The 21,471-nt window shown below is 39.9% G+C and overlaps 1 protein-coding gene across 1 annotated transcript; it reads left to right on the top strand.

The window, feature by feature from the left end:
- The first annotated feature begins 13,705 nt into the window (after positions 1-13,705).
- On the top strand, positions 13,706-20,982 carry CTXN3 (cortexin 3). The gene is made up of 2 exons (XM_036848079.1): positions 13,706-13,983; positions 19,807-20,982. The coding sequence occupies exon 2, from the start codon at positions 19,897-19,899 to the stop codon at positions 20,140-20,142; it is 246 nt and encodes an 81-aa protein (XP_036703974.1). The 5' UTR covers positions 13,706-13,983; positions 19,807-19,896; the 3' UTR covers positions 20,143-20,982.
- The last annotated feature ends 489 nt before the right edge of the window (positions 20,983-21,471 follow it).

Here is a 21,471-nt window from a genome sequence, read left to right on the forward strand (position 1 = left end):
ACCATTGGGTAGAAATCTTGAGCTCCTTCTACTTTATCACAGCTACCTCCCTGTTATAGAATATAATGAAAGCTACATGTTTAGACGTAGCTGTCTCTGTTGGACATAGTTTAAATATATTAACTTAGCATATTGTACCTCTTCAAGAAAATCACCCTGAAACCCATCATATGATATGTATCACCCAACTCAGGGCTCCTTGGAAGGTCTTGAAGCCCTATACCTGACAATATCAGCTCAAGCTAACATTGTCTCGAGACCTCCATATTTATATCAACAAGGCCTGAATGATAACTTTCTTTTAAAAGCAAGATAGATGCAGATGGCTCACAGAAGAATGAAGACAAAGCCTTGCCAGGTGGGGCCCTCCAGATAACTCAGTGCAGACTCGACCAGATGTGTGGCATAGGGAAGGAGTACTGGCAGGGGAAACCAGTCCTAAGTCAGAAGTGGAAAAAATCACCTCATTCAAATGGAATTCTGTAATGCTTACCATCAGGTGGGAAGGTATCACAGAAGTCCTATTTATGCAGGGCTGTCTTAATCTATACTAGACTTTCTGGAGGATATAGAGCTTCTCAGAGAGGTTAAAGTATAATTAGGGAGATAGGACATATATTATGTGACAGTGTTCTCATTAAATAAAATTGTGCCCCTTGTAAAGAATCTGAACTTGGGCAGCTCTTCTGCGTTATAGATGGTAATAGCTATATACTGACTTACCCGTTATTGCACAATAGTAGCTATTAGAGCTATTAGCTCAGGAGGTACAATGAGGAATTTTCCATCCACATAAAGAAACAGTGTACAGGTTAAACAAGTGGTCTCTTGAGGCCAGCTGCTTCCATTTGGATTTCTCATTTATCATTTTCTACCTCTGTGATATTGGGCAAGTCATATAAACGGTTTGTGTCTCAGTTGCAAAATTAGGATGACAATACCTAATTTGTGAGGATTAAATAAACTATCACATGTAAAGCACATTTAAGTTGTTTGACACATAGTGAAAATTCAATAAAAATAACTATAACATATACATTAATGATCCAGAATAGAGTTCAGTATTTCTTTAGGGTTCCAATTCCAATTGGAGTATAAGCAGTAGCTTTTAAAATACTTGCATTTGAATTTGCTGGATATATGCTGAAATGAAAAATTATAATGTACTTTATCATGGGAAGATGTGCCATTATTGGTACAATCAGAGAGAAAAGATAAAAGTAAAATTTATGATTATATAATAGCTTGTACTTATATAATAGCATATACTTCTATGTCCCAGAAACTATTCTAAGCTCTTTTATATAAATTTAATTCACTTAATCCTTACAACAATGCTAGGAGATAGGTAAGTACTATTATTATCCCCATTTTACATACACGGGAATACAGGCACAGAGAAACTGAGAGAGAAGAACAATGCCATTATTTGAATTGTTTTTTGTCTTATGTTGATGGTAACTATGAACTCTTGGCCTTTCCTTAGATCTCATTCTTTTATATGTTTAAAATTAGTTTAATTTTTAAAGTGAAGTTTCATCTATGAATTATTTATATTAGGATTTTGCTGATTGTGTATTCCATGGAGGGTCATTTGAGGACAGGGTCAAGCTGACTGAGGAATGGACTTCAGTGGATGGGCGGTTTCTGGGGATCATTAACAGACGGGTCAGAGAACTAGAGAAGCCAACACAAATGACAATTGCTAACAATAGAATAATTTTGAAATTACTTTCTGGTTTAATGTAACCAGATTCCAAAATGTTAAAGATGTTGCATAGGTACTTAGTCAATCATTTTATGAGGAACTCATAATGGCAAAAGCTCATCTAGCAAAGCATCCCAAGAAGCTTTCCATCAGAAGTACCAACAAAGGGGTCATGATTTCTAACTATTCTCTGAAACGACTCTTTATTTAGGTCTTCTTAGAATATGTTTCTGCTTGAAATCCATTGAATTTATTTTCTTATTATAAACAGTGACCTTTGAAAGGAACGTAGTAAGTGCTATTACCAGCCACTCAGTTTGAATTGAACCAATTACTCAAATCATGATGGATTTGAATTAGTTTTCTTTGTGTTTATGAAAATGTGCTTGTGGAACTGAATTTTTCTTTCCCATCATTTATCAGTAAGAGGAAAGTGCAAGTGTTTCAGAATAACAGTATAATTCCCTATGACTGGTTTACAGGAGATGTTGAACTATTTTGATACTCAAATGGATTGTGGAAAATACTTTAGATAGCTGATATTTTCAATTTTAAAGGTAGGCTTGTATATCGAAGTTGCTACTGTGCTTCATCTATAACAGACCTGCTTCTCTCTCCTGCCCCCAGAGAATGGCCAGCGTACATGTTAGAACTGGATGGAAGTTCCTGCAAAAGGAAGAGATGCCTCCTGCTTCTCACCACGCTTCAGAGCCTTCACTCCTCAACTTCCAATGGCTGACTTCTGACTCCGCAGGTGAAGACTCAAGGCAAATAGTAATGTAGAGTTACCCTATTCCGTCTGTCTTTGAGCGAAGCAGTCTAAAAGGCAACACTGCAAAATATTTTTCTGAAAAACATGCGAGAAAACTCAAGAAATCTCTCTCATCCTCCAGATGGAAGTTTCCCTCTAATTTTCCTCCTGAAGTGCTGGTGGAACCATTCCGCCTTGCAGAGGTGGAGTGAAGGGCTTGTACTCCCTTCAGTATCCTGATGGAGGTAAGTGTTCTGGTAAGCTCTTCCAAGCATGGGAAGACAGTGATGATTTTTTCTTGTGAGCACATGATAGATGGAGAATCATAGAATTTTAGGTCTAGTTATACCCTTCTTGATTTAACAGCTGGGGAGCCTGGGACACCAGAGCTTAGGATGACTTGGTCTCACAGACAGTGTAAGAATGCAGATATCCTTGCACTACTTTGTATCCCCCAGGTCACAACTCAAAGGACCCAGGAGTCTAAGGTAACTCTTAATTCCTCTTTTCTCAGTAGTAGATTATACTGTTCTGAGTGTAATCAGTAGTAGATTATACTGTTCTGAGTGTAATGAGTAGTAGATTATACTGTTCGTGAGTTATCATATCCAAAACTGTAGAAGAGTCCCTCCAAACTACAGCTAGTTTGCATTCTGGTTAGAATATATAGCCTGAGACTCAAAACCATTCTCCCTGAAATAAAGGAACTCAATATTCTTCGAGTAGCAAAACATTGATTGCCTTATTTATTGATACTTCCTACAGTAAAACATCATAGACATGGAGCATGGAGCTCTCGTTTGGTTCCAAGCTAATTAGAGTACAGTTTTGAGAAATGGTTTTATAATATAAAACATGAACATAAAAAATATTGATGAAAATTTCTTCTTTAAATCAAGTTGTAATAATTTACGTGGAATTGTAAGTTAGACAATCTATTCCCCCAACCAACCCCAGACCCAGTTCTATGCTCAGTTTGGAGCCACCTATAATGTAATATTTTAACTCAAGAGCAAATTTAACTGTCTAAATGTAAGAGGTGGAGGTAAGTAGCAAAGGACCAAGAGAACTCAGCTGCCCACTAGTTGGGTTAGTCATCTTGCTACATACATGGTGGTCACTTCAAGACCCGTATTAACCTCAAAACTCAAAATCCATGCAAGAAGGTGAATGGGTCAGTCCCCATTAAGATCATGGACTTCAGGTATGAGAGTGGGTTTTCCTTTCCCTTCCTTCCTCCCTCCCTCGTTCCCTCCCTTGCCCTTCTTTCTTTTCTTTCTTTTTTTTTTTTTTTTTTTTTGTTGTTCTGAAGAGATTTTTTGCCTCTGCACTCAGGAAGGCCTCAGGCTTATGTTCTCTTCAGAGGACAGCAAAGTAGCAAAATCCATTAAATGATGTTTATGCCTTGAGGAGTCTAGTCTAAATGGTCATTTCTACCTTATTAGAAATGGTGCCACCCATTTAAAATTCTGATTCTATATGGATCTAGGAGAGGGGTTGGCCAAGGTCATGGTGGTTACAAGAAGGATTTCAGAGGTTCTGTCCAACTGGAAAAAAGCAGTAGAACAATAAAAGATGGCACAGGAGAACAAGGAAGACAAATACGAATAGTCTCTGATTAACAAAAAATTATTTTTGAAACATTGCAAGTAGGTCAGAATGATGAAAAAGAGGCACCTAAATAACTTTCCCTATAGGATCTTAAACCCAAGAAATGGTTGGCTGCCTTATTGCAGAGATCCAGCTTGCTGTCTCCCTCCCAACCGTCCACCCCTCAGACTCACCAAGGCCATGCTCTGTCTTTCCATTTGCAGGAACGAGATGTTCCTGCAGACCAGAGGGGCAATGCTCAAAATTCAGGTTGGATGCAGTCTCCTGCAGTGTCCACATCCACCTTTCCTGCCCACTAAGAAATGAATGTCACTGTTTCTCCAAAGGCCTCTATCAAACTCTGAGTTATTTTAAGACACTGCCATGTCTATTTATCTTAGGCCCTGCATAAAAGTGAGAGGTGGGCAAAAATATTTTAAATGTGATCTTTGTGCTCCTGAGCAAATCACTTCACCTCCCCAAACTCTGTCTATGTAGATATAAAATTGGAGTAATAATGATATTTTGTATCCTGGGATGGTATGGTACCTGTGAGGTACCAGGTATGATACCTCACCCATTAGGCTGGAGCCACGGTGTGGGAGTGGGTCTGGAAACGTCAGACTGTGACAACCCATTATGAAAGAGCCGAAGGTTCTGGGATTGCATCAGAAAGGCAACATGCTCAATAGACTGCCTTATTGTGCTGAGCTAGAAAGGAAATGATACATTTGACTCCAACTTGTTTGATGATAACATTGATATCTTTGCTGACCTAACTGTAAAACGAAAAGAAAAGTCCAAAAAGAAAGTGGAAGTTAAGTCTATATTTGACGATGATATGGATGATATCTTCTCCTCTGGTATCGAGGCTAAGACAACCAAACCAAAAAGTCAATCTTCACAGACAGTGACTGAATCAAGATCTGAACAGAAGGTGTCCAACATATTTGATGATCCCTTGAACGCCTTTGGAGGCCAGTAGAGTGTACAGGGTATCCTTCAGCTACATCCTTGAGTTAATGATGCTGTCTTCTGCATCCAGAAGAGGACCCAACAGATCAGAGGCTAAAGAAACCAAATGAACCCAGGCATCAAAATCCAAACGGAGACTAGAAGCAAAGGGGAGGCAAGGAGGTTTAAGCAGGAGATTTGACCTAGATGAGGTGGAGCTGGAGCTGGATGGGAGACAGTTTGGTGCAGGTTGAAGCTCAAGGATGCTGAGATGCCAAAGAAAGGTTATTGTGGGGGCATAATCTATGAGGAGTAGCTTTGTAAAGGGCAGAATTCTAGTTAATGAGTTAACTTAGTCTACCTAGTCTAGTAATGGTGGACTATGCCACTGTTTGACAATGTTCTGTGTTCCTACCTAGGGAAGGATTATACTATTCAGCCTATTAAATTCAGATGTGGCCTTGAGATTTGCTTTTTCCGATGCAATTTAAGCCACTTGGCAGAGGTCTTAAGAACAAGAACATGTTTGCCATGCTCTCTTTTCCCTCTACCTCCACATCTGGTAGAGGCTGGCCCCTCTGTCTGAGTCTTGGGATGAGGATAATGATGACATCAGGGCAGAGTCCCCAAATGACCCTTAATAAACATGTAGCAAGAAGTAAAATTTTTGTTATTTGTTGCCACTGAAAAAAATTTTTTTTTAAATCACAGCGTTATCTAGCTGCTCTTGACTGATACAAATGAAGATTACTGGTTGGAAGCCAGTAATTAATGTCATGCCTGGTTAGACTTATTTTAATATGACAGGCAAAGCAGGACAATGATGTTGCAAGAGAAAACAACTAGGAACAAATACAACTACAATGTTTATTTAGGACGATTTGTAACAAAGAGTGAAGTCTGTGGATAAATTATTACCTCCGCTAATAGTATAGCCAGTCAAGTGAAAAATACATTAATAGGAGATCCAGCCTTCTTTATTCTCAAGTATCTAAGTATTCAGGCTAATCAGAAAGCCTGAACAATTTCACACACACACACACACTACTTTCACCAGATAAAAACATGTAAAAGGGTTCAAGTCCTGCCACTATAAGAGTCCAAAGTCAAAGAAGACCAAAGGTACAAGTTTGCTGAGTTATATTATTGTGATTGTGTTGTTATTCTAATTATCATCATCATCATCATTATTTTACTGTTGCTGTTGTGGTGTTAGATATTAAGAAGATATAAAAAGAGTAGTTGTTGACAGGAGTTGAAAAAATAAGTTCCATTATTCTTCTGTGCCATATTTAGTTCTCTGAGCCAGGTAGCCTTTGAATGGACAATAATTGAAGGAAGAAATGTAATTTATTATTTTAGATAAATAGAGGGCCTAGGAATAGGGAAGTGGTTTTGTAGTGATGGGAACTACAGAATGAGAGAGGTTTAAGAAAAAGATGCAAGGAACTGTAATCAGGTAGCCAGACAAGGCATGGACTCCAACCTAGAGGGAAATCAAGACAGAGCCCCAGGAGCCAGTGAGAGCTCGTCTCAGATCACAGAGGCTAATCCTTAAGGTAGGACCAGGGAAGGGGTCTCTGTTAATGATGAATGTCCCATTCTGCCATCCTGACTAGGCCTATGAACGTGGGCATGTGCAGGGAATGATGGAGAGATTTTTCTGCATCCTTTTCGCATTTGCAAACACAGCTTTGCTTGGCTTACACGTTAGTAATCCATAGTCCACTGAATACTGTATTGGTATTTGACCCAAGCCCCAAACTATATTCGTGATATGCAACACCAGTTATGGGGTTACTGGGAACACTAAATGTTCATTTTTCTCAACTGATGCCACATCTACTTTTGAATTAAGAAAAATGTTGAGAACAAAAACAAGGGCCTTTTCTGAAACTAACACTGAAGGGCATTCTCATGAGGACAAAAGCAAATGGAAGTGAGACTTGGCTGATAATCTGCTCTGTCTCGGGTTATTTTAAGGTGCTATCCTTGAGCATTTCAAATGAAGAGTTGACTTTTTCACAAGCTCTTTGAAAGTTGTTACTGAACTCTATTCAGTCCCTATTAATTTGCCATGTAGCATTTTCACCTCTGTGGTAGTAATCTACACTGAACATATTGAAGTATCAATATATGCTATGCATTTGTTTATGTACAATTGCTACAAAATAAAGTTTATAAAGTTTATAGATTTTTCTTTTTAGATTAAATATGCTATCTAGTGCTTCAGCCACACAACCGTTCTAAAATGATTTTATCCTTCAAAACTTGAAAACAAGTATATCTAGCCTTTCCTAGCAATGAGAAAATTCATTGAATACATAATAAAAATTTTTTTAAAAAGTCTGCTACCACTAATGACGTATAATCTACTTCACAGCTTTCTTCAAACGCTTCTGAAATTTAATGGGATATAAATATATATACATAAATAAATGAACAAATAATTAAATAGAAGTTAGCAATATAAATGGATAAACAGATAACGTATAAAATAGACACTGTCTGCATGTTATGGGAAAACTAGGGCAATAGTTTAGATTCCACGGCACTGTGTGTGATTACAAGAAATCAGATTTTAAGTGCACACAAGATGTTTGAGGAGGATGGAGAAGGATCAGCTTTACTTATACGCAGAATGGACCACAGCCCTTGAGGGGAGATTCTGGGTGTGTGAGGAAGCCTCTGTTCTCAAAGAATTATTCCCCCATTTGCTGCTGGTACTTAGGATAACACTGTAAAGAGACTCATTGGGTTTCAGGCAAGATTTTTATTCATTTTTTTAATGTTTTGCTCATACTACACTGACCGTCTTTGCAAAGAGAAATTGCACATAGTTAAAACAACATGCGCATGGTTAAACAGTCAAATTGCTTAGAAAGGCTTACGCTGAAAAGTAGCTACTCTGTGCACTGCTCAACTCTTAGGTCTAACCCCAGGGAGAACGAAATTTTAACAGTTGCCCTTTTTAGTTCTCTTGATTTTTTAAATTAAGTAATCGACCTCACTCTTGCCTATTTGGTCAATGTTGACATCCTCTATTCTGTTCCTGCCGTCATAAATGATGATTTCTCTCAGTCCCCACCACCACCCATCTGATAGCTACATCAGGATTCCTGGCCCACTAGTTAGTTACCTCTACAACCTGGGAGGGCAGAGGGGTCACTCATTTGTCCCCAGGCCTTCCACTTCTTCTTATTTTTAGCCCCTCTTCTCTTCCTGACCTTAGTCTTCCCTGCTGCACGGTCACCTCCTACGCAGCTGCAGCCTCCGGTGCATGTTTTCTAAGCTTGGCGTCACCAGCCAGCACTCCTCCATCCACTCTCCTCTCCCAGAAATAGACCAGGCTTTACTCTGCCTCTTGCTCTGCCCTGTTGTCTTTACCACTATGGGCTTTTATTATGGCCGTGTTTACTACCACTTTAACAGGAGGTAAGAAGGGGAGGAAGGAGGGAAGGAAGAAAGAGGAGATGCATGTATTTTGAATGGGCATTTCAGCCAGGGGTTCTCAGAGCAGGTTATATGCATTTTTCTAATGATGGGTCCATGCATTCAATCCGTTTTTTCAAAGAGGTCTGTGATACCCCAAATTTTAAGCTTAAGGTTCTTTCCTCACGGAGTTAAAATGCCTAACATGGCCAAATATTCAAGGAGAGGAAAAAAAACATTGAACTATGTTACTTTCAAAGTGTAGACTTCATACGCACTACATCGTTAATCATATTGGTTTCTTATTCGAAATACAGATTCTTGGCCTTACTGAATTAAATAATCTGGACGCGGGCCCCTCAAATCTGCATGCTTAACAAGCTTGTAATGTAATTTAATATTAATACTAATTTATTTTATTTATAAGTGAATTGATGTAATTTAATATTAATAACAGAAACAGATGATTTATAACATTTATGTACTTGCTATACATAAACATTTAATATGTATTATTTAAAGGCAAAATTATAGATGGTAGGCCTCTTATCAAGGTTTGGAATGTAGAATTGAAAGAGAAACGTGTACCTTCATTATGTGCCTTTTAACATAATATGCTATATGACTGGAACTTTTGATTGATCTCATTGAAATATTTGTAAACTTAAATATTTTTTCAAGCAGCAGCTGATTACATACATAATCTATCAAATGCTGAGGCAGCTGAAATTTGCAGTCAGTAATCACACACCATAACTTCTGCTTATTACCACTTTCTCAGCCTCCTTTCATAATTTCTACAAGTTTATAGATATCAGAAATTGAGATTGGTTTTTCATAATTTTTCAACATGAATTTTTAAACTACTTCATATGATTTTTTTCTCCTCTGTTTTCAAATTAACTTTACAGTGGCAAGATTTTTAGTTCCAGAATTTTGTCAGGTATAAAAGTCAGGCTAAAAGGTCAGTAATTCTCAGGTACTTTCTATTTCATTTTCTAAATCATCTTAATGTTCTAAGTTGCTTAATCCTCAAATTGTCCATGCAGCTTCTCTTCTAAAATGCAGCCGTTGAACAGAAGGAAAGAACAATGCCAAATGACAGCATAAAGATTCAGAGGGATGGTTTGTATAAAACTCTAATTGGCACTTTATATGACATTTTAAAGGCATAAAGTATTTCACAGTCATTAAGAAAATTGTTATTATTGCACAAGTCATTTTAAAAGAATAAATTTACCCACCAGGCTATTAACTCCTCAGTGTGAGTTTCCTTTGAACAGTGAATAATCCATAGTGATGTTCTTACACTTTCATACTGTAATTAGAATAACTTAAATTTTACAAATATTGTCTCTAAATAAAATTAATACAATGTATCTTGTGAAGTTGTTCCTTTTTAGGGTTGGACATCAGCTTTTTCATGAGCATGATGTATTTCCTTCCCATATGCTTTATTATTTTTGAGTTAGAAAGGAATAAATAAACAAATGATAATTTTTTGGGCAATCTGTAATCCTGACAAGTATAAAGTTCTGTCAGTGTTTTCCTTCTTTCAAAGCTAATTCCACTGAGTCACGCATTGTTTGTCTCCCATTTTCATTTAGAATACCTCTCTGTTCCAGCTTCATTGGCTAATTGAGTATTCACCATACCACAGATGCGATGTGTACAGAAATGCATTCAAGAAAAGATTAAACCAGGAGGCTGCCAATTTGCAGTTGGACTTTAACCTGCTTGCTTTTAATAATGCTTGAATATAGATCCTAATTTATAGGCTTGGTGTGAATAGTATTAAACCTTCCTGACTATTCCCTTGCACTTTGAATGTTCACTGACCTGTGAAGATAGCCAAGTGGATAAACTTATACTTAGACCCAGCAAATCAGAGGGCTATTAGAAATTGAGCTAATCTCGATTTTTCTTTTTAACTTCATGTTACATATGTATTGATTTTTTTTTAAACTAAGAAGACCTAAAAATACAAATGACACACTTAAACTGACTTTCAATTCTTTTTTAATGAATTGACAGTGATGGAGTCATTAATGTATATCCTAGTCTGCCTGTTTTTACATCCTCAATTTCACATTTTCTGGTAGTCACATGAGTTACACTTGGCTTGAACCTCGGAAGGCAAAAGAGAGCCTCTGAAGGCAGAAGGCACCAAAGAAGAGGGGCTCTAAGGGCTGAGATGTCAGTTCCTGCCACTCCATCCATCTTGCTCTGTGTATTCTTTTATCTGGACCTTCCTTGAAGAGCGTGGTCAGCCATGTCCAATGTTGCCACAGAGAACAAGGAAGATTAATGCTAAAGGTTTTTTTGGTTTTGGTTTCTGTTTTTTTGCTTGAGGCAATTAGAAGCCACAGATAACCTTGTGAAATCAGGTCCTGTAGAGAGGTAAGGACATAACTCAGATGCCTGCTGGGTGAGTAGTGAAGGGGAGGTAAGGAAGTGGGAAATAGTGGTGGAGGTGGGCTCATCTGTCAGGAAGCTTAGCAACCACTGCTAGAAAGTGAGCTCCTGGGGCCCCTTACCAGGGAACCTCCTAGAGTTGTGCAGTGCACAGTCTGAACCAAGTCAAGCAGGGACCTAGTACCCATAGCTTTTATTCTTTGCAACACTGAACACAGAACATAACTGACCCTTAATGAATGAACTTAATGAATGTTCCTTGAATGACATCAAAGAAAAATGTACCCAAAGGAAGGAAGAAAAGATTTTTTACCAAGAATCTAGTGATGAAAATGAAAAGAAAATCATGTTTCTGTTTTGAAGATTATACCAAGAATCAATTCAATTTTATTTTGAGAATTAGGCAGAGTCAGAAAGAAACATAATGATAGTAATAATAGCACAGCCTTGTGTTGGCATAAGGCTTGACCGCTCATGAACCTTTTTTTTCATATTCGCTGTTGATTTCTTTATGAAAAAGTGCAGCATAGGATATTTAGGAAAGAACTGTAATCTAAAGAACATTAAAAGGGAAACAAAAGGTAGGAAAAGAGAAGGTAGGGAAAGTTCTTAAAAGAGATTTCCAACAATATTAACTCATGGTGTTGTGCAGTAAAAAGAAATACTGAATTGACACCAAGGAATAACCCTGGGATCAGAATGGATCAGAGAAGCATAGCATATATAACCTATGAAATCATCCTATTTCATCACAATTTCATATTAGTCTGAAACATGAAACAGCTCTGTGTAGCCTCCTACGCTCCCCGTTTAAAGCTGGGCAAGAAAGCAGAAATTTGGGGAGGAATTCAGAGAAGAGCTATAAAGATTATTAATGGCTAAAGGACTAGGACCTACTATGAAATGTTCAAAGAAATAAACTTTTTGTAAATCTTTATTCATTGCTTCAGAATTCATGATGAATGGAGTAGTGTAACTGCATGGGAAGAGGGGCTGATACCAATCATTCCAATGCTGATTATCCTATAAAAGAAATATCCAAACTTGGCTGGAAGATCTTTGTAGCAACAGATCTTCATCAAATGTTCTTTGGTTTACCTAGTTCAGCTTCCTTGGGGAAGCGCATTCTAACAGACTCTTGTGGTGGTTAACGATTGCAGCGGGGACAGAATAAAAAGAAAGGGGCCGACTCATCTAGACTAAGTAAGCAACGGAGGAGTTAGTTTAAACAGAGGTTGTCAGAGGGGGTTTTGGAATCTACTTCTCTGGAGAGTTTTAAAAATAGGCCAGGCACTCATCTCCCTGGGATGGCCTCAGCCTGCAGAGTAGCTAGAAGACAGCTACAGCCCTCCTGTGGTCCCTGCCACCTCTACCCACAGTGAGGCGACAGCAATATCTGCGGGGGCCTCCGGGCAGGGGAACCTGCAGTAATCCAGGCTCATTTCTAACTAGAGTCCTTTCTTACCACATGGAACGACAAGTATATAAGTGAGGGTGAGGCCAGAATGTTCCCTGAACCACACTCTGTTAGCATTACTGAGACAGGGCGTTCTGTCCACCAGCACCGTCGGCTGAAAAGCATGAAGGACACCAGTTTGTATTGAATGGCAGTGCTCTGTTGGACTTCACTTGTTCCACTGTTGTGTGTGTGTGTGTGTGTGTGTGTGTGTGTGAAGATACAGTAAGTTACACTAATTGGAAAGGAATTTCAGTTAAAAATCTGGAAAACATCTGGGGAAAGAACCTTCATGTTTCTCGTGAGGTTAGGTTCTAATGCCAAGCATTTGATTCGGACATTAGATCCTAACATTTAGCATTTGAATTTCCTTGGGTCTGAGGCTTATCCAGGATTGTTGTCTCTTTGCTAGCAGATGGGGGTTTTCCTCTTAGAAAATGAGCTCCATTCCAGTCCCCTAGGGCTACTGGGTCACGGCCAGCTTCTCACAAGAGCTGAAGAGACAGCAGAGCTGACAGGCACAGGCAGAGTTAGCTTTAAATACAATGCACCCCATCATTTGGTGGGTGGGTATTATTGCTAACTGTGCTTCCCCTTAAACAAAGAAAGTGGTGAGTTGCCAAAAAAAACAAGGATGTTCCATCTTAAGGATTAGGCTGAATTCTTTCCAGAGAAGCACTTTTTTTTTTTTTTTTTAAGATGAATTTTATCCTAAAATATTTTCCAAATTTATTCAGGCACTCTATCCAAGGAAAATAAGTATTGTGCCGTGTAACTAGAATCTTTAGAATCAGTGCAACTTTCTCTTAACAAAGGTCTATCTTTATTCATCAAGTGGTCTCTGATGGCCTGTGTGGGGTGAGGTGACTGCCAAGGTCACAGTTATGCAGGCTGGCCAAAGGACACACTGGATCTGGCAACCGACTGCCTAGTCAATTTACAAGCAGGTGGTAAAAATAGGATTTTGTTGTTTTTTAATTGTTCTTTCTTCAGTGCCCCTCATAATTGCTGCTTTTCTGAAAGGGCAATTTTGTTTTCTTTAGAAAAAGGAGTCTTCCCTTCATCTCCCAAATGCTAAGTTGATGCCCTTCCCTAGAGGTCTTGCCATTAATTAAGTTGGCCTGAAGGTCATAAACCATGATCAATATGGAGGCTGGTTCGCTGCAAGGTGCTAATTAACATCCCCAGAGAGGAACAGTGTCAACAATCAATAGAGAACTGCAGAGCACTGGTAGATTGATGGCTTTGATTTTGAAAAGGTATGGGAATGCCCTGTGATGTTTTCCCCCATACTCCTTTTGAATGTTAATGCTTTGCTGAAGATGATTTCAGACACACTGCTGGGATACTGCCTCCTACTCACTGAAGCAGAATCCTCTGAAGAGTTGCTGAGGCAGAACCGAAATCATGGCTCGCCTCAGAGAAGCAGCTGTATTGGCCGCTAACGATGCCTCACGCAGAAAGAGGACGCTTCTTTAACTCGGGGTGTTAATGGGGAGTTTCTAAGCCTGAAAACAACAGCTTTAGCTCTGGGGTGTGCCATCAGCTGCTTGCAGTTTACCACTGTCTACTGCTTTAGCACAGCTTGGTCGGGAAGAATGGAAACTAAAGAGGCTTGTAACTACCTGTAACTGTTCCACCAGGAAATGGATCAAGTGTTTGTTCAGCCAGATCCAGGTATTTGACCAAAATCTGTATCTCTGATGGGCTAATTAAATGCTTTTCTCTAACTTTAAATATATGCATGAGCCATGATCGCCTGGATGCCTTTTGGATCCAAGTTCTGAATTTAGATCTAGCTGTCAGATAAAGTCTAATTAAATAGTTGCTAGGTAAAGTTAATGCGAGCCGGTGAAATGTAATGATGCCTTTATTTTTAAAGCATGCTGAAGTTTATAATGCTACAGATACTGGATAAAGAGTAGTAAAACAGGCTTTTTTTCTTTGATAAGCTGCAGTAAATTATTCTTGAAAGCTCTTTGCCCATTACAATGTATTTTTTTCTGTTCACCTAAAACATCCAACCTTCCAAAATGTAACAGGGATGTTCTAATTTGTTTACGAAGGATCACAACCCAACATAATGATAGTGCTGACCGTCCCTGGTGTCCCTGGGTGATGAGCAGTGTGCAGCCCTAGCCTTTTGAGGTATCAGCAAGCACTCTCTTTCACTAGGAAACACACAAGGAAAGGGAAAGAAAACTGAGTAGAACAGTAAGGTTTATTGTTTGAACTTAAAAGTTCCGGTTTGCTAGTGGTGCCTTTTGATACCCCCATTTACTGACTGGGCACTTGCACGGTATTTTTCTGTTGCCCTCAGCAAGGCTGCAACCTTGCCCTGCAGTGCCTTTAAAACTCTTTAAGCAGATGTTAGGAGGAAGATGAAGATAGGGAAGAAGTAAAACTGAGGTTAGGGCTCAGGCTGAAGACAAAGGTCTCCTGCTGACCAGCATGGTGAACCAGGTACAACAGGGTTCACTCCCAAACCCAAGCAGACGTGTCTGCAGGCTGACTTTGCAGGGATGGGCAGAGGAAACAGACTTCCTGGTGCAGTAGTGGGGGCTGGCAGCAGTTCTGAAACTGCCTGTTGACATTTGTAGCTGACCACATTCGCTTGTCTTTAAAATCATTATTTATGGACTTTCTACTAGCCTTGGTCTATTTTTTAAGTGTTCAAAATATTGCTCTTAACCATTCTGTGAATTCGGAAGCATCAGGGCTATTGTATTTGAACAGGAGTGCTGTATTTGGAAAAGAGGAATATGGAAGTAGCCACGTATTTATGTGAGCTGAGAAAATGGGGGGGGGGGGAGTCATGGTTAAAATGCAGGAAGTACTTAGAAAGAGCCAGGAAATCTTTACCTGAAGGTCTTGGCTGGCCACCAAGAGGGCCATGAATTCTTTGAATTTATAGGAAATATTTTGCACCTTCACATATATATCCTGGAATGCAAGTTGCTGTTCACTGGATTCATCCACAGAATTTCCAAAAGAGATAAGGTGGCTTTGGTGGAGGGCTCACAATTGTGGGAGGAGATGTATAATAGGGTTGATGGGACGCTTACACGTCTGGGGTGGCTGGGTGGGATGGAGGGTGGGGAGTACCTCCAGACACTCCAGCTATACAAACAGCCATGCAGCTGAGGCTTTCTTTAGCTCAAAAAGTCCACAGTGATTCTATTCTGCCTCAGTCTCAGGATATGTATTACTTCAGTCATTAAAAGCCAGGTTAACATTTCAACAGCCAGTTTCAGAACTGTTGCAGGATAGTGCAGCACTTTGAGGAAGTTTGTCCCTGCCAGTCGTTGCAAATTCAGTCCTGCTTACCTAGCCAATTCCCTTCCTTTTACAGTCTACAGATTGGTCTCACCACGCTGCCAGATAAATATAAATAAGGTACACAGGATGTCTTTGTGGGACAAAGTATCCTGTCCGTCATGTGTGAGTGTACACTGGACAAGCCTGTGAGTGTTCTTGCTCAATGGACGAACTACTTTTTACAGCTACTTTTGAAAATATGTCAAGTCATATAACTAGGTTTGTGGCCCAGAAGTTTTAAAAATTAGGTACAGCAATTATGTGGTTTCGGAGTACTTAAAATACAGACTGCGTTGTTTCACTGTACCCTGCATGCCATTAACAGCTGAGGGAGGACGACTTTCTACTGATTCCAACATTCTTTCGGGGGTCGCTACTCTTTTGAATTTTATGATTTGGGGTGGTTTACTTACAATCTCCATTCCTGCCTGGAAAATTAGAAATAAATCTCATTTTGCACAAAAATCAGTTAAAGAGAAAACAGTCGCTCATCATCACCTATTTCTTGAACACTCACTACATGCCAAGCAGGACTGCACACGTACTGCATATACTGCAGCTGTTATTGCAATTCATTGCGGGAGGGAGGGCGCCTGAGTTGAGGACCACAGAAGGGAGATGGTGAAATCAAATGCCTCTGTGTGGTTTCCCAGGACAAGGGGGCAAATGCACTGAACTGATTCTGTTGCTGCCACTTGAAAAATAAGAAAAGAAACACGTCATTGCTTTAAGATAGATTTTCTCCAGATAAAATATTTTTTCTTACCGTGAAATTGTAAAATAAGATGCTAATGAGATGAAAAGTCTGAAGGACCCAAGCTTGAGATGGGTACGTGTTGACATTGATAGTTTCCATGTAAGACAATGGGATTTAGGATATTTTAAATGACTACCCTTCCCCACCAAAAAAGCAATATAGGTAAGAAAGGATTGACCCCTTAAACATAGGGAGAGTGCTTAATTCCAGCTGATTTCTATATTTTGGACCCATCAGCACTGAGGCCAAAGAAAATTAAAAAAACCAAACAACTGCTTCTTAAATCATGAGCTTTATGACTATTAAAGTGTCATTGTGACCCAGACTTTTTGTGATTCTTTGAAACAAGATCTATTTCAAACACAGTGGTCTGACATCCCAGTTAGGCTGGATGACATGTGCTTTTTTTCCCCTTCTCTGTATCAGCCGGCACCTCCAAGTTTGAATTCAGTTCCCTGGACTCTAAGGGGCCAGAGATTTGCTTCAACCTCTATTTAGAGAGCCAGTGACCCCAGAGCAGCAAGCAGTTCCTCAAGGACCTTGTTGTTTAATAAGGGGAAGGTGACGAACACCGTGGAGACACGTCCTGTAATAGGTGCTGCTGCAGGATGCAGGTGAAATGCTGCTGGGGACAGAGCAGGAAGCCCTGGTGCCTTGGGCGAAGGGAGAGACTGAGGCTCCACCAAGGAGGTGGGATTTGGTGTGGACCCCAAGGGAGGGGGAGAAAGCCGAAGGTGGGAATAGGGCGAGGAGGAGAGCATCAGGCAGAGAGCATCATGACTCGAAGCTCAGAGGTGGGAAACCTGGAGGTGTTCAAAGAATAGCAGGTGTCAGGTGGAGCTGCAGAGCAGAGTCAGGACGCTCTCCTTAGGTGTCTGCAGATCAATTACGTGTAAGTTTGTTTTTGTCCACTGGTCATTTTACTCAAAACCAAATGTGATTTGATCTTTGTTGCTTTTTGAACTTATTTTGAAAATATAGTAATACCTTAGAAAAATTCCACTGTCAGAGTATATGATCTAATTTGTGGTCCAGAAAAAACAAGGGTATTGGGTCCATAAGCGGGTTAATGGGTGGGTTAGGGTCTTGGACATGGGAGCACATGGGTTTTCTGAGGGGAGGAGTGGTAAGACTTGAGTTTAGAATGATGAATCATGATGCAGTATAGAGGAAGTATGGGGAAAGAAAGAGAGGGCTTCTTTGCAAATTAACTAAAGTGAGTGGCCGATAGTGAGAGGACCATGGCTGGGATTGACTGCTCACATGGGGCTTCGTGACTGATTCAGGGTGTAAACACTTTGTGCACATCAGAGTTCAAGGAGCTTGGTTTGAGAGAAGGGATGTATTATATGACTTTTGAAAATGGCATCTTTTAACTAAGGTTCCCTTAGTCCATATTAAAATTAGACTTTATTTCCTGAGCACACACAAATGGACCCAGCAAAGGGAAGACAGGTGTGCTGCGTGATGGGGGAAGCCAGTCAGGATTAAAATACTGTCACGAGTAACTCTGGTCCTTCTTATACTTAAAATAACTGCCTTTTATTTTTATTAACACTGATGTTGGTTGTGTCAAAATCTTTCGAAATAATTTACTCGCCCAAATTCCGCTGTTCATCTAAAAGAAACATTTCATTTTTTAGGTAAAAGCAATCGTGAACATTTCCTAAGAATCATTTCTACCAAAAAGGGACATTTTACTCTAAGACAGACATTTACAAAATTTAGAGGTCTTTGAATATTTTTGTACTGTGGTGGCCAAGTGATTACACGTATTTCTCTTTCTGCATCTTATTATACTGATGCTTCCTTTAACTTAAACATGCTGTTGAGCTTTCCAAATTTGTAAATTATTGATTAGCTGATTGCAGGTTTCAAATCAAGCAGGCTTTTCTAGAGATTTCGATCAGTCCCAGGCAAAATTGTGAAATAGTTGGCATTTCTTTCTGGATCTCTGGATCTCCATCTCCCTTTATAACCATCTCCTGCTCTTTTCATCTCTACCCAGTCTCCTTCATCCCTCCCCAGGACTCTCCTGCTGGACAATCTGCTCCTAGTACCCATGTCTGCTTCCCACAAGTCCTTTCTAGCAGCCCCTCACTCCCGGCAAGAGATTCCTTCAATTTCCTTTCTATCTACCACGTTTCTCCCTCCTTCAAATAGGAACAGTATTCAAAGACAAATCCCTACTGTGTTAATGTGTCACTTTCCTTGGTAAAATACTGCAATTTAATAGAGACCTTTGATGATTTGACCAAATGAAGTTATTTTAACAGGAACTTGGGCACCACACAATATGCTGGGAAGGGAGAGGCTTACAGTTTATAAAGATTTGTAGAGTTCTCAAAATGCTTTCATCTCTATTTTCTCCTCAATTTGGTATATCTAAAAGGGGTTGGTGGTGAAAGGGTCAGAGAATAAGAGTATATATTTATATTTTAGCAGGCCTCTCAAAACACGTGATTAGGCTGCAAAGAGGGTTAACCATATCCTTGCACCTGCCTTGTAATCAGCATAGGGTGGTAAAATTGCAAATTAAAACTGAGTTTTAAATCATTCTAGTCGTGGCTTCCCTGTGAAGAAGTGAGACCCCAGACTCATTTATAGGGAGATGTGGCTGATAATGTGAATCGAGATGACTCGGTTATTTACTGGATCTTCTTGGAATGGTTGCCCATCAGTGCAGCCCCCAAATGAATTGTGTACCCGTTCTAAAACCTGAGTTATGGGATAAGCCTAGGAATTATAAGATGTTGAGCTAGGAGAAGAAGACTTGATACTTTGCCTTGTACAGAGGCCGAGGCTGGAGAAGACTGGTCCAGGGTGTCACGACGGCGCTCATTGAGTGGAGACCAGGGGTGGGAAGGGAGGGACTGAACAGGTATTGCTGTACTAGTCAGCCAGCTTATGGCTAGGGAGTCGTTAACACAGGCTCACAAGGTTCTGTACCCAGTTCTCCACTGTTTTCACTGAACGTCACAGACTTAGCAATCTTTGTGTTGTAAATGTACACAGTTAATGGTCCTCATTTTTCTCCTATTTCCCATTTGGATTATGTAGTGTCTTCATAAAGAACTTCCTGAAAATGCATACCTGTCTCAGCTGTGTTGAGAACAGACAAAGTAAAGGGCTCTGGCTTCATTTGGGCTGGAGGGAAAATGGACAGAGAATGGGATTTTAGTAAGCCAGTGGGGATGGAAGGGATCAAAGGGAGGGGTCCTCAATAGGATGTGAAAAGACAAGAGGGAACATGGTAGGCACTGCCTAGGCATCTATTCTTCTATCACTACATGACTTTCTTTTGGCCCAGCCCTTGGAGAAAGTTTAGAGATTCCTTCTTTTCTCTGAAAAATATGATGGTGGGCCTAGAAATAAAGTTGCCCATCGGTGTTTACTCTTTTTCCTTCCCTTTCTTTACTCTGCAGCTTCTTCAAGGTGCAACCACCATGATCTCAGCAGGCTGATGATGGAAGAGCAGGAACCTGGGAGACCCTGTGCTCTAGCTTCCCTGGACGATGGATGGAGGACCGCCTGTCCCTTCACCCCTAGTGCCCCTTGGGAACGTTTCATCAGATTCTAGCATGTCTCTGGAGCAGAAAACCACATTTGTTTTTGTGATTTTGTTGTTTATTTTCTTGGGCATCCTCATAGTCAGGTGCTTCCGGATTCTTCTGGACCCGTATCGGAGCATGCCAACCTCGACCTGGGCTGACGGACTTGAGGGCCTGGAGAAAGGGCAGTTTGACCATGCCCTTGCTTAACAGGACAGGAGCAGGAACCCATCCTGAGGAGGAGAAATGCTTCATGTCTTGGCGCAGGATTCTCTTTAGTCAACGTTCTCAGCAACTCAAATTTTAACCATATCTGGTTCTAGAACCACAATCCATTTATTCAGTGAACTTTTGAGGATATTGGAAATGGAGGTTTATATTCCTAACCCAAAATAGGAAGGTTTAAATTTCAATATTTACTCAATGAATGAATGTTGAATGTGTGTGACTGGTGAAACTGAGAACATCTATAGTGACTTTGCCTAAAATGAAGCCCTACAGGACCTGACCAGAGAAAAAGACTAGAAATGATCTGATCTGAATCTGATGGCAGGGCCAAAACAGACTTCCTTGTTCTAATCATGTCTCCCAGTTTGTTTTATTTTCATGGGAATCTGGGTCCTGGGCAGAGAATGAGGAAGAAGTTGCTGAGTGGACCCAAAGCAGGTACTTGTTTTCTCCTAAAGCAAAGAGCACTGGAGGGCAATAGGAATGCTTAGAAGAGGTGGTTGATCCCTGGAAAATATGGGTGAGGATGATGTCATTTTACTTTTCAAATAAAATTGAATTCAAAGGCTTATGGAGGTTTTAAAACTATTTACCAGGCCAAGTACATTCTAGGTATTCATATTAATAACATGCGTAGAGGTAGCTATACATAACCTGAATTTACTTTCTTTGCACAGTTGGTTGAAATAATAGGTTGCAAGTACTACTTCAACTTTTCTTTTAAAGAAAAAGTTAATTGTTTAGAGGAGAAGACTTTTACAGTCTTAAGAGGAATGTGTGTTTATGACTGAATAGAAACCAAATAAAACTTTTCAAGAAACAGAAGTGTCTCCTCTGTTATTTCAGCGCTCTGGAGCCAGAGAGTGGCATTGAATACTGAGGACTAACTGTTCTGAGAAAGAGAGCAAAGACCACAAAAGGTCACGTAATTCATCCCTCTCCCATTTCGGGAAGGGCTCCCACAAATTTTTCTGACACGTAAGACCTTATTCTAAGCACTGTTTAAGTCCCCCCAAAAGAGAGATATGAAAACCTCTTATTCCAACTTCTGTACTGATAGGAAAAACTTGCATCTAAACTCCTTAGGTTGTATTTATAGTCTATGTCTTCTAATTTTCTCCTCAGCTAGCCATCATTTTTTACATTAAAAAAACCAACTGTGCCTAAAAAGACAGCCCTTAGTAAACCAGCTCCCTGTATCTCTCTCTCTCTCTTTTTTTTTTTTTTAATATTTTGGAGATCCTTCTGCCCAGATTTCCCCTTTCCCCATGTTCCCTCTTGATTTTTTTTCATTAAAAAAAAATAACAGCT

Source organism: Balaenoptera musculus, chromosome 3 (assembly GCF_009873245.2).
Source record: "Balaenoptera musculus isolate JJ_BM4_2016_0621 chromosome 3, mBalMus1.pri.v3, whole genome shotgun sequence".
Lineage (NCBI taxonomy): Eukaryota > Metazoa > Chordata > Mammalia > Artiodactyla > Balaenopteridae > Balaenoptera > Balaenoptera musculus.